A 13962-nucleotide genomic window follows, 5' to 3' on the forward strand; every position below is an offset into this window, starting at 1 on the left:
AATCACAGACGGTAGATATGTACAGTATAACCAAATTTTGACACATTCTGTATGGAGTCTGGTCCACAGGCTGCTGTAATCAATACTAGATTCATTGCTGCGCCTCAGAAGGGGGTTTCTGCCATAATGGCAACCTCACACGGCGCACCCCGTCTTTGTAATGTGAGTTGAAGTGACATTCTTGACACAAGACCTTGATGTGATGAATGTGCTTGTTACTGACTGTCCTACCTCCCTGCCACATTGTTAAGTTTCATTAATTAAGTCAATGATAAATTTCCTCCATTTCACATATAAGTAGCCTGTGATGACACTAGATTCACTCTCATTTTAAATAAATACACTGATTTCTGCTGTTTCATTTATGCACAAAAAGCACAATCACTAAAATATTTTATTACATCTTTATTGTGATATTAGATAATATAATTATCCAGCACACAGTGTTTCCTTGTCTTCACACCAACACAGCAAAATCTACTCTCCTATTGTCTTCAGTACATCATGGATCAAGAGATGTTCTGTAGTGGTTACAAACAATATATTAAACCTGCTATGATAAGTCATTTCATTGATTAATCATTAAATGTTTGCTTGTTACATTTGCTCCAGTGTTAGGATTTGTCACTTGTTTCTACTGTATATTAAATATTTTTCAAATTTGGACGAAACAAGACATTTAAAGACATCACCTTGGATGTTTTTTTCTTATTCTGTGACATATCACAGAGAAAATAACTAATCACTTTATTAAGAAACTAACATGCACTTTGGGGGAGACCAGGGTTGGTTGGCACACAGCTATTTTGTTGTTATATGAGGGTCACAGAAACAAAAATATAACACAAACCCGTTTGCTTTCTTCACATGCACTCATTTGAGATGAAAGCATTTGGAAGTCACTGACATTTTTTGGTGAGGATGACATCTTTTTTTAGTTTTTATAGTCGCCTTCTGAGGGTGAAAAAAATGATCTGTAGACTAAACATAGCTGTTTATTACGGTGTCAGACCGAGATATTGGAAAATTTTTACTTTTGTTTATAGACATAGAAATCAGCTTAATGAGTGACTGAAGCTGGTTAACATAATCTCACGAAAAACATCATGTTTGGTCCAGTGTGAACAGGGTTGGTTGGCACACTGATTTCTGTAAAGGTAACAGTTGTAACTGTAATTGTATTTTGAGAAATTAAAACTATTCTGAAAGATTAAAAGAAAACAGAAAACATTTGTGTACATTAAAGGAAGAGCGTGTAAAATTAAAGGGGATTTAGTAGCATCTAGTGGTGACAATTGCAGTATGTAACCAGCTAAAACTTCTACTGGTTAGAGTTCCTCCAGTGTTAATTGTGCAGGATGTTTTTACAGGGAGCCGCAGATTATCTCCAGAGGTCTCTTCCTCTCCAAAACAAACAGACCTGATAATTAAAACTAGTAAAAACACTGAATAGCAGTTCAACATTACAAATCAGCCTTTCCTGTATGCTGTTTGGCACATTTTGCTGCTGGCCCAGCACCTAAAAGAGTGTGCTCACCTTTTTCCTCTGATTACTTAAGATCCAGATGTTCAGGGGGTTTTTACCAGGAGCGGAATTATCCACAGAGGTCTCTTCCTCTCCAAAACAGACCACCTGATTTGAACTGGTAGAAATACTGCATGAAATTAATGTTAAAATAGTTTGTTTTTCTGACACCGCTTATACCCGAGGGGCTGCGAACTACTGTTGCCAAAGCAAAAACGTGAATATACAAAAATATAAATGGCTCTATCTAGACCCATTGTTTGATTTGTCCATTTTGGGATACTGTAGAAACATGGCGGTGCAACATGGCGATCTCCATAGACAAGGACCCGCTCCCTATATATATATATAAGCAGCTCATTCTCAGGTAACCAAACACGATTCTTATTTTCAAGTGATTATACACTAAAGAAATATATTATTATTTATTATATTAAATTCCATTTCTGCCAGTATGTACACCTAAATCCCACACACCGGACCTTTAAACTTTCTTTTGCTGCAGGCCAGAATATACTAAAATAAATTATTCCAGAGGAATACGTCAGAGAGAGAAAAGTGCGCAAACCAACCCTGGTCTCCCTCTGTAATCGATCATGACAGTTATCGTTAGTTTCACCCTGATCTCTATCTCATAATATAATACTGAGCTGAGACTTGATGGTTGTGGAAGTATCTTGTTCGGTTAAGGACACACTGCTGTAGACTGTAAAGTCTCAGAAATGGTTTGATAAAAAGCAGAGCACAGCCTGTGTCATCCCAGCATGTTCTCCTTTTTCAGTTCTTGTTGTATTTACGCAGACAGATTCAAGTGCAAGTCTCTTCAAAGGCATGGATGACACTGTCGTATGCAGGAGGGGGAGTCTGTGAGGGCAGGAACCCTTTAAGTCCATTGTTGCCCAACCAGAAGGAGTGTCTCTTGTTTGTCTCTTGTTTTGGCACGAGGGATGCTGAATCTGACGAGTTCGAAGCTGCTGTGTCCTCAGTCGTGGCGACCAGAGTGTCCTCTCCCATGTCCAGGCCAGCCCTGCTTCTCTTAGGCAGTGGACGAAAGGTGGAGGTCTCTAAGCCGGGCTTACTCCCCAGAGGGCCCACTGGCTCCAGAGAGGGCTGTCTGTAGACGCTCAGAAAAGTGCTTCTGTAAAGGCCCATCTGATTGCTCATGGGTGCGTTTGAAGTTCTGGATTTCTTCTTGCAGCGCCTGGTGATCCTGGCGGTTGCCTGGCGTCTGGATGCCCAGGTTAACAGAACGTAAACCAGAGCACCCAGCAGCAGGCCCACCAGCATAGATAAACAGAAGGCTAAAATCATATCGCCTGGAAAGGGAAAAAAATCAATGCAGAGTGTCAGAAAAGGGGAAATACTCAAGGAAATGTTTAGTGGAGTGTGTAACAGGATGTGTTGTGTTGTTCTAAAAATGGGGAAGATTATTTCCCCAGATGGTGATGGACGTTTCAGTTGCATTTCAAGTTAGAAATAAAATCTTATTAACGTAGACAAGGAGCAGTTGAGCTGAGTATCTCATATGTGCCAGATTTTTTTTCAGGAAATTTTGTTCTTTATTTTTTTATTGATTCTCTATTGCTGGACGGCTATACTGGGCACAACGTTATATAAAATCTTACATCATGCCTGCATGTGGGTTCACTGTCTATGTTGTATCATTGTGTTCAAGCACAAACGGAAAAAATAACTCCTTTTTTTAATCATTTGATTGTCATGTTCTTCCTGAAATTGGGTCATACAGTATTGCTCATGGATATTGACAAAAGTGTCCTGCCTTCTCAGGAAAAGTTGTTCAGGGGAAGTTAATATGCGGCTTAAGCAACGAGGCAATTCAAGGTGCTTTGTGTAAGACATGAAAGACAGACAAGACTTATAAATAGGATTTTAGAAGAATTTAACTAAATAGAAGTTTGAAAAAGGGTAAGTGGAATAAAACAGAAAAAAGAGGGAGGAAATGTTACAGTGCAAAGACAGATATACATAAATGGAGCAAAAGTGTAACTTAATAGAGGCAGGAGCAAACAGAAAGCTTTTAAGCTGCAATTTAAGTGATCTTGGAGTTTTTTCCTGGAAGATTCTTTCAAATATGTGAAGAAAACTGTTTTTATGTGTGTTTCAGTAGTAGAAAGACAGTTTAGGGGCTGAAACAGATGTTTATATGGAAATATAAGTTGTTGGATCAATTGGAGAGTGATTACCCTTACATCAGAGCTGCAACGATTAATGAATTAGTCATCATTAGTCATCATCTATGACATTAATCCTTTTTCGACTTTGGAAAACATAGATCAACATTTTTCACCATTTTCTGACATTTTATAGACCAAAAAACTAATCAGTCAAGAATATAATAAATGTGTTACTCCATAATGAAAATATTCATTAGTTGCAGCCCTGTTATACATTTTACAATACAAACATGCTACTCTTACGTGGTTTTGGACACAGTCCCTAGAGCATCACAAGAAACAAATACAGATACACTCACCAGTATTAAATGATTTTAGTATCTCCAAAAGGGGATGCGTTTCATTATTAGCCATAGTTCCACCATGAGCTGGTGCTAAACTCCACTCTGACTCCGAGCAGACACACAAAGCTTTTACCAAGACAGGCTTTTTGCTTTTTTCCCCTCCACAGTGTTTGGTACGGCGGAAACTTTGCTGTCATGCTTCCTTCCCTTTCTGGCTTTAAAATTAGCAAGTGCATTGCTTATCTGTGTGGGACATAACACTGGGAAACTGGGTTGTTTCCTTTTGCATCATTTCCTTGGGATCAATACTTTCCAACAATGGTTTTATTGGCTTAAGTAGTGTCTTGTGTTGTGTTTTTGCTCTTACAGTTCTTGGTAGGACTGTAAGGTTAAATTGAAATTCATCAGAACCATTAAAACTTTTTAATCTTTCCTCTGACATAAAAAGTCTTGGCAATGTTTCTGAGGGGTTTCACAAAGTTCTGGAGAAACGAAACCATGAAAATCAAACCATCCACTGGAGTCTGCAGGCTATCAAGCTCTCAGTCTCTACAGGGATTTCCTTCAATTGTTGCACTGTTCCCACTCCACTTCTGCCCTCAGAATCTTCAGGCTGACATTACAACAACCTTGCCCTCTGCAGCTCAACAGCTGATACAGTAATCAGGTACAACAATAGGCATATTACCAAAGAATGGGCCCCTGGGCACAGGTATGTAAAGGCCCCACCACCTCTTCTACATAGGAGCAAGTCTGTGTGTCTTGCTCCTATGTAGAAGAGGTGGCCCCACCACCTCTTCTACATAGGAGCAAGACACACAGACTTGGTGGTGATTTTGTCTCTTTTTTGTTGTTTTGTGTCTCTTTGTAGTCATCCTGTTTCTCTTTGTGGATGTTTTGAATGTCATTGTAGTCATTTTGTGTCTCTTTGTGGTTGGTTTGTGTCTTTTTGTAATCATTTTGCATCTCTTTATGGTTGTTTTGAGCCTCTTTGTAGTCATTTTGTGTCTCTTTGTGGTTGTTTTGTGTGACTTCGTAGTCATTTTGTGTCTCTTTGTGGTTGTTTTGTGTCTGTAGTTTTGTGTCTTGTTGTAGTTGTTTTGTGTCTCTTTGTGGTTGTTTTGTGTCTCTTTGTGGTTGTTTTGTGTCTCTTTGTAGTCATTTTGTGTGTGTTTGTGGTTGTTTTGTGTCTCTTTGTGGTCATTTTGTGTCTGTTTGTAGTTTTGTGTCTGTCTGCAGTTGTTTTGTGTCTCTTTGTGGTTGTTTTGTGTCTGTTTGTAGTCATTTTGTGTCTCTTTGTGGTTGGTTTCTGTCTTTTTGTAATCATTTTGCATCTCTTTATGGTTGTTTTGAGCCTCTTTGTAGTCATCTTGTTTCTCTTTGTGGATGTTTTTTATCTCTTTGTAGTAAGGTTGTGTCTCTTTGTGGTTGTTTTGAGTCTCTTTGTTGTCATTTTGTGACTCTTTGTGGTTGCCCCATGAAGTAGTTATTTTGTGTCTGTTTGTGGTCATTTAGAGCTTCTTCCTGGGTGGTACATGTTAATTTGACTCACATTGTACATGTTAAAACCTGGGGGCCCATTCAGTAATCCCTCCATGGGTTCTACTATTCCCTTTCTATAAATGGACAGATTTATACATTTTAAAAAGAAAGCATTTAAGTAGGGCCTTTATTAGACATGCACACTTCTCTAGGACTGAACTTCAACAAAGTCCTCAAACTATTTTATTAAGGTAGAGGCCAGAGACAAGGTTTATGTAAGGGAAATACTCCAGAAATTTACATTCATGACACATAGATGTCCAGCAGGTGGTGCTAAAGTACTTACAATAAAGATGCACATGTGGAAACTGCAGCTTTGAGCACTTTACAGTCATTATGATGTGCATTATTAAGAGTGGATGTTCACCACAGACATCACAAGAAATATATGAATCAGGGATGTAAATATAGAAAGTACAGACAGTACCGTTGTGCTGGGACCTGTGGAGTTGGAGAACTTGCCCTTGCAAATTATTTAGATTGTCACCCAGGAGATGCACCAGCATTCAAAAAGCTCATGTTAAATTGAAAACAGTGCCATTTGCTAGGCTATATATACCCTTGGAAAGGTAAACCCATCTCCATCTCTTTAGTTTTTTTTTTTTTTTCTTTTTTTTTGGTAAATAGTCAGTAGCAGTCTATGACAAAAAATATATGCTTGTTCTATAAAAACTATGAAGCATTAAAAACAATTTAATTATATGAGTAATTTATGCTAGGTAATATGTATGTTGAAGTTGCCCAGTGTCAAGTCTCTGTTTGATCACGTGGTGAGACAATACAATATACAATCGCTAATTGTGTGCAATGGGGCCCATCATAATGGTGACACTGGGGCCCACCATGATTACCTTTCGCCACTGATACTAATTCAGCTGTAGGATTTCAAGGGTTGTTTAAGTGTGCACGTGTTAGCAAGGTACAGTTTTTAAACTGTGTAACAAACTGTTTCTCTGTTTTTCCATCCATCCAAAGTCACTTCTCCAAATCTGCTCATTGCAATTTTCTACCTGTCCACCAAATGCCCTTTGACCTTTCTACAAGCCCAAGTCATATCACTCCAACCTCTCCCTATTGTCCTGCAATAACCCTCCCTCCCTCCAGTCCCAGTCACCCCCGCCCACCTCCTCCCCTGTTCCCACTTTCTCTCATAAGTCCTGCAGTAGCCTAACCTTCCCCCGCCCACCTGCTTCCTATTTCCCCTAATCAGCCCAGCTGTATGTATAGACCTACTGGTTCATACCCATTGTACTTAGTGGGACTGTCTAAGGTGGAATGCTACATTGTTGAATCATGCCTCTATTTTCCAGCTACTTGCACCTATATATGCACCTGCCTGCCTACCTGTCTGAGAAATAATTTATTCACTGTCTTCATTTTTACCTTGCACACACCACCTGTAAAAAAAACCTGAAGGTTTTGTTTAGAATTAACAGGGCAGTAAAGGTAGTTTTCAGTAAAACTTCATAGTTTTTATAACACATTTAAACTATGTCCTTTGGCACACGATGTGTGTTTTACACAATCTTGACTACGAGTAGAGAGGCACCAGCTGGAAGAGTAGCCTACAAACTAACTCCCTGCAGTCACCAGCCAACTTCAGTACTGGAGTGAGTTCACACTTCTGCTACTCACACTGAATTCATGTGTTTCCTCAAATATTATGCTCTAAATATCATGTTGCTTATATTGAATTTGTCCAGTTGATGTTCTCAAGACTAGTTGGAGGGCTGAATTTGCTCTGCTTACTATCTTACCACTCTTTCATTTGCTAAACACAGAGGATTAGGACCATGTATTGATCAAGGGTATAAGTCAGAACTATGCAATAAATATCACACAGAATTTTGAACTTGTAAAGAACCCCAAAACAAACTTGTGACTGACTTTTACCTTACTAGAAAGTGAGAACCCCCGACCTTTGGCTAAAAACTTACTATCATTTCTAACTGCAGACTTCCTGGCTTTTCAGAAAGTGACAATCATATGACCCTTGTTTCATGACTTAAACAGGCTGTGATCCATGTGGTTTGCAGCCCCTTTTACCTCCCATCCCTTCCCACTGGAAGGGTCTTCCTGAATAATTAAAGAGCTAGCTCCAAAAACAAAGCAAGTGTGCAAGGATGCTGCAGGATAAATTTCCCTGCAAATGTATTTTTTGTCCACAGCCACTCAACAGTTTACCATTGGTTCTTAGGCTGGTGAGTGAAACAAATCTAGCAGGCACTTGCACATTTTACCAGTACTTGGCTGGTGGCTGGTGGTTATTTCCAGCCCTGCCCACATCCTGACTACTGAAACTCAAAGTTCATTATTTGTCATATGCACAACAATTTTAATAAAGCAGTACTTGGCAATGAGATTCTTAATTATCAGGCTCCCTCCAACAATGCTACTGCAAAATGTATGAAAGGAACACACACACACACACACACACACACACACACACACACATACACACACAAAGAGAGAATCTAATAGGATTAGGCACTGTTTGTTACATATGAGGTGGGAGGGGCTGGTGCAAAAAAGGGGGAGGCATGTCAACTATTTTTTTAAACACTGGGGAGGGACTTATTTTTTTTGGCTCGGGGAAGGGCATACAGATTTAAATGGTTGGATTTTGTATTTATTTTACCACAAATTCTTTAAAAATTGCCCAAATTACACCATTTATTAAAACTACAAACTGTAGAAGCAGAAACTTCTGGTGAATTGTCAAATTTCTGATGGGGCTTGGGCACATCATGTGTGACAAATGCTTCAAATCTGAGATTAAAACAGTGATGTTTCATCAAAATAAAGTTACTCTATGTCTCATTTGAAATTTAGCCCAAAAAACCCATTTGCACCAACAATCAGCATGCACAACAAAAGTGAAAACCCAAGGCTTTTTTAAACTCCAGGATTTCGCCATTACTGTTCTGCAAACTGTGGCCTGCATTTTACGTCTTCAACTACAACATCCCTGATTTGCTGCTTACGTTGTCAAGTACAGTGCGGATCCCTGATTGGCCCTGATTGTATTTTAATTTTTGGAAAGTGTTTGGGGTGGCTGCAGATACAGAGAGATAAAATGAATGTTGAGCACATGTCATCAGGATGGTTTCACCAGGCTATCAAGGAAGGTTCAAGGAAAAATATACAAACTTTGGAGGGGTCAAAAAACAAAACAAAACAAACAATGTTACACCCCATCCTCTGATAAGTAAAGAACAGTCCCTTATTCATTCATTTTCTGGAACCGCTTATCCTGTTAGAGGTTGCAGGAGGGCTGGAGCCTATCCCAGCTGACATTGGGGGAGAGGCGGGTTACACCCTGGACAGGTCGCCAGACTATTGCGAGCCTGACACATAGAGACAGACAACCATTCACAGCTACGGCCAATTTAGAGTCACCAATCAACCTGCATGTCTTTGGACTGTGAGAGGAAGCTGGAGTACCCAGAAATAAACCCACTCTGACATGAGGAGAGCATGCAAACTCCACACTGAAGGGCTCAAACCAGGAACCTTCTTGCTGTGAGGTAACAATGCTAACCACTGTACCACCATGCTGCTGATAAGTAAAGAACAGTCCCTTACTAAACATAAAATAGGCGGTGCAAAAGTTAAAACAGAGGAATAAAATACAATATATGACATAGAGTAAGGAAATAGAATATTAAACATAAAAAATATAAACTTTAGTTCTGTATTAATTTCATCATCACAAACTATGACACACTGTGTGAAAACGTCACTACAAACTAACCGTGAAGTGCCATAACAAACACTGGAGACAGACAGGGGGGATACCCGGAATTCCTCTGTGTTCACCCACTGAATGACCCCTTTTGTCCCAAAAAAAATTAGGAGGACAGGAACTAGACCACACATTCAGACCCCTCCTCCATCAGTCTGTGTTCAGTTTGCTGCCAGCAGCAGCAGCGTGCCACTCCTCTTCTTCTTCTTGTGGTTACAAACTTCACCTAAAGCCACCATGTTTCATTTTCCCCGTTACCACTGGCAACAAGGAAACACAGACACTTCCTCTGTAAAGTTATCATGCTCCGCTGTCCTCAGAGTGGTAAGATGACATGTCAGATGCAACTCTGGATTTCATTAATCACTGTTATGTTTGCCTGTTGGTTGTTAGGCTCCTGTTTATTGAAGCGGTAACTACTATTTTGCTTTCAGTGAGTTTCATGCTAGTTTTTGGGGTTTGTGGTGGTTTAGTAACTTCCTCTCGTCTCACGCTGGCGGTAATGCTTCATTCAAATAGCTGAGCAGGTATCAAACATTGTTTCAGACATTATAATTAAGTGTTAAATAACTTTATTTGAACTTAATATGTGCGCAACAGGTGTACATGTAAGCGTTAGGGGTAAACGTTTGTAACTTACCTAGCTAGCTAACTTTGATACTTGTTCAGGCTAATTCTTACATTTTCTCACTCGACAATTTAACTTCCTTTTTCATTTCCCTTAAAGTGTAAGAGGGTTTATATGTTTGTAGTTTGCAGGCCAAGAGGAAATAGCTACACCATTCAACCATTTTACTTAATGTCATAATGTGATATATAATGTGGCTGTTGTCCACTTACTTGCCTGTTAATGATATCTTTGGGGTCAGTTTTGCTTATCTTTCTCATCCTTGTGTCGTCCTATGTCTATTTTTATATTGTTGTCTTCCTGTGCATTTCTTGGTGGCACTTTTTTGAGAACTAATGACAGCCAAATTTAGTCAGACACCTTGTATGTGTCAGCACACTTGAGTCTGACTGTAAAATGTATATTCAATTGAAAAGACATGTTAGGAGATAACCTGAAGAGGTATAAAAACTCAGTGAATCTCCTTAACTCAGGACAAAAGGAGGGTGTAATATGAGGGGCAGTGTTGCATGTATTTGAATGCACTTTACCTCTGTTCCTGCTCTATATATGTATCTTATTGTGGCAGACTTTATGTCCGAAAAAAATATCCCCAGGGACAAATAATGTAATCTTGAATGTAAGCAATGACTGGATTGATTGACACCTTTATTCATACAGAAAAAGTGATAATTTAACTTAAGCTGTTTAAGGTGCCTGTTTTCAAGCACTTGTAGCTTTTAAAAGCATAATGGGAGCCAGATAATTCGATATGCCCTTCCCACAACAGATATTTTGTCATAGGAGCAAAAGCACAGGTGTTACGAATACCCTTAATTGTGGCTCTGTTTTAAGCCATGGCATCGTGACTGTGAGCCAGCATGCACAGCACCAGCAGCCATCGTTAATTTTATTATTTACACCTGTGATTCTCCTACTGTAACAAGTCAGAAAGTCCTTTGTAAAAAAAAAAAAAAAAAAAAAGCCTTACAAGGTGCCCATGCCATGTACGCTATTTCCTCAGATAGCATTTCCCATGATATCATGTGACAAAACCACAAAAAGAAATTGTCTGGTATCATAGATAGGGTAATTAAGTTTTATTATCACAACGCAAACATACTGAAAGCAAGCTCTGTTTTGCAAGAATGCTCCCCGTCTACAGGGATATGCAAATGATATTGAGGGTAACAAGTTTTAGTTGCGTTATAAAACTCAAACGTGCAGCCGAGAGGTAAAAACAACACCAAAAACAGTATAATTAGAATAAAAGCATGAAAGTATTAATTAAAACAGTCACATGCAGATGGTGGTAATATTTCAGTGATGTAGGCAAACTGCAAGAAACGTATGAGTGTGCCTAAGTAATAGCTGAGTTCCCTGAGGTGATTTTGTACAGGCATTCAACATGAACATGTACTTATGAACAAGAGAAGTTTAATAGTTTAACTGGTGCAGAAATGAGTCAGATAAACATTTGATAGTGTTTGCAGAGACACACTGAGCGAAACAGTGTAGTAAAAAAATTGTCTGACAATAGGTGTGGCCTCAGTTGAAACCCTCTTACTTCTCTTTTGCAGGCGATGAATGGAAGAAGCGCTTCTATTGGACAGTAAACCTGCTTGTCCCTGCATGAAACCTGAGAATCAATTGGACCTGGTCCTGCAGTGAAATTAGAAAGAGAGAGAGAGAAGGAGAAGGAGAGCAGCGGAGGGAGGGAGGGAGGGGCAGAGGGGATGTCCCAGTCAGGACAGTTGTGAAGGATCTTCTGCCGTCAGCATCAGTGACCCACCTTGTCTTACAGCTGCAGCGGGACAACATGGCCTCTCCAAGGCACTTTGGTCGACCGTCTGTGGACATCACTAATGTGATGCAAAAACTGCAGGGTAAGTGTCATTCTTTTTGCTCAGCTGGCTTTCGGACAGAACAGTCTCTCCTCCTGCACTGCTGCACAGTAACATTGTGCTGATTCAATGACTGGGCTGGGTGCCCATGTGAAGTTTGCCAGCTTCTGCAAGGCAGGATGCTCACACACACATGCTCACACACACCCACACACTCCTTTACTCACATAGGAGCGTTTAGGCACACAGTTAGAAAATGTGTTATTAAAATTAATCTATTTCCCTTAGCGCTTACAAGGATTATGATTCCCTGTGTGCTTCATTTGTCTTGTCTCTCTGCAGTCTGCGCTGCTGGCAAAGACTTAAAGTTGTAAAATGCCCAAATATTGCAATATAGAGTATAATATTTAATACCTAAAATGTGATACACCCCTGCGTAACTAGCCTGTCTTTGAGCACATCTAGTCTTTGAAAGCAAAATAAAATTATACGTTTGTGTAATTTGATTTAATGTGCACATGGTCTCTTCCAGGTTTATGTTTTTCCAGTTGCACTTAATTGTATTTGGAATAATTAGAAAATTGATTTTAATTTTTGCGGTCTCTTGTGACCAAACTACAAAAAGACACATTGCCCTTTACATGATTTGTTTTATTCTGCTAATATTGTGAAACCTCTGATCTTGACACAGTTTATCTCCACATCTTTAAATCTTAAATCTTTATAAGATTTTTTGTAGAGATTAGCATGGAGAATTTCTTGCAAAGAGGCATGCGTCACATCACATCCTGTCACTATCCAAGTGGCATCAAGTCATCTTGTAACTGTAAGAAGACAAAAATGCATTTTGGACACAATTTTTTCAAGGAATAGTGACATTTTGCCCTTTTGTTTGATCGTTTCTGAGAAAATTGGATATTTTTATCCAAGTCTCGGGTTAAAAATTAGCTGCTTAACTTAGTTCTTTCTCTTTGAGGCAGGCCGGGGATCATTAGCAACATTTAATCCGGTCTGACTCCTGACATGGGATACTGAGTCACAACAACTGTGGCATCATGAATGCACACACAATGCACTGAACAAGACTAAAACCTGACACCCTTTCTGCCCTTGGTAAGAGAACAGATCGATAGCGGGAGTCTCTTTTTGTTGGTAACCCCCTTTTGTTACAAGGGCATTAGGCCACTACCATCACTACACAAGTCTGGTCGATTCTGGCATGTGCTTCCTCTCAGTTTAGATGTATTTCTGGACGTACAGTATACCAGGAAATTTTACACGTTATGGGTTGTTACCATAGAGACTGTTATGAAACTTTTTTCTGTGGTTGTGCCAATGCTGCCCGGTTCCTTCTCTACAGAGACTTTGTTTCCTGTGCACTGCACCACTGTTTATGTTCACTTGATATCAATAGATATTCTCAGCACAGTGGCGGTAAAATGTGTCATGACAAAAAGCACCTGCCATTTGGGGGACGTGATTAATTGTTTCACACATTTTGCTCGTACTGACTCAGACATGCTCTGAAATGAAGGAGTATATTAGCTGTCTCAAAGTGAATTAAAGCATGTTGAAATCTCTCTACTTAGATATTTGATCTGGTTAAAGCTGTAGTCTGTAGTTTTAAACTTTTCTAAAAATAACTTTATGTTGTATTTGCTGAGCTGCACTACATCCACACAGTAGTACATGAGACAGACATCTATGAAAAAAATCATGTGCTCATGTGCTCCTTCTCTAAGTGCTTCTAATGGTATTTGCTAGAATCCACCACCCATGAGGCCGATGAGCTTCTAACGCAGGCGTCAGTCATGTCAGTAGCTGCTCGTGAACTGCAGTCATACTGTCAAACTAGGCAGCGCTGATCAAATATCAATCCAGATTCTGTTACTGCATTGCCTTTTCCTGCCTGAAATGTTTTCAGTAACACATTTTAGTATACTGTGTAGCTGTAAATTGAGAAAGTTTGTGACACGGCTGCCATGTTGACAACAGTGGAGTGAAAACCAAGCAGCACCCACCTGCTGGAACACACTTCCTCATTTTACAGCCAAACAGTACACTAAAGCCAAACACTTTAGGTATGGTACCTTTGGAACCAAAAGTTACCTTTCAGACATGGTACCTAGACCCTAGGTCTGCTTAGCGTTTCCACTGCAAACAGTACCTTTAAATGTGGGCGGGGTTGTTGTCACTCACTGCTCCATCCAGCACTCACTG

The 13962-nt window shown here is 39.7% G+C and overlaps 2 protein-coding genes across 2 annotated transcripts in view; one reads left to right on the forward strand and one right to left on the reverse strand.

The window, feature by feature from the left end:
- Positions 1-392: 392 nt before the first annotated feature.
- On the reverse strand, positions 393-4176 carry myct1b (myc target 1b). The gene is made up of 2 exons (XM_033642250.2): positions 4020-4176; positions 393-2841 (listed from the first exon to the last, which is right to left on the reverse strand). The coding sequence occupies exons 1-2, from the start codon at positions 4072-4074 to the stop codon at positions 2333-2335; spliced, it is 564 nt and encodes a 187-aa protein (XP_033498141.1). The 5' UTR covers positions 4075-4176; the 3' UTR covers positions 393-2332.
- A 7302-nt stretch (positions 4177-11478) lies between these two features.
- The window catches only part of syne1b (spectrin repeat containing, nuclear envelope 1b), a 99179-nt gene continuing 96695 nt past the window's right edge, over positions 11479-13962 (forward strand). Inside the window, exon 1 of the mRNA XM_078175209.1 lies at positions 11479-11784. Within this exon, the coding sequence (XP_078031335.1) occupies positions 11718-11784 (67 nt within the window). The 5' untranslated portion in view covers positions 11479-11717. The remainder of the gene's footprint in view (positions 11785-13962) is intronic.

This window comes from Epinephelus lanceolatus, chromosome 15, assembly GCF_041903045.1.
Source record: "Epinephelus lanceolatus isolate andai-2023 chromosome 15, ASM4190304v1, whole genome shotgun sequence".
Taxonomy (NCBI): domain Eukaryota; kingdom Metazoa; phylum Chordata; class Actinopteri; order Perciformes; family Serranidae; genus Epinephelus; species Epinephelus lanceolatus.

Bases quoted from the DNA above. Each gene is read 5' to 3' on its own strand.
- myct1b (XM_033642250.2), bottom strand. From the start codon at position 4,074: ATGGCTAATAATGAAACGCATCCCCTTTTGGAGATACTAAAATCATTT. The intron at 2,842-4,019 runs GTGAGTGTATCT...TTCCCTTTCCAG, and splicing joins ACTAAAATCATTTAATACTG to GCGATATGATTTTAGCCTTC.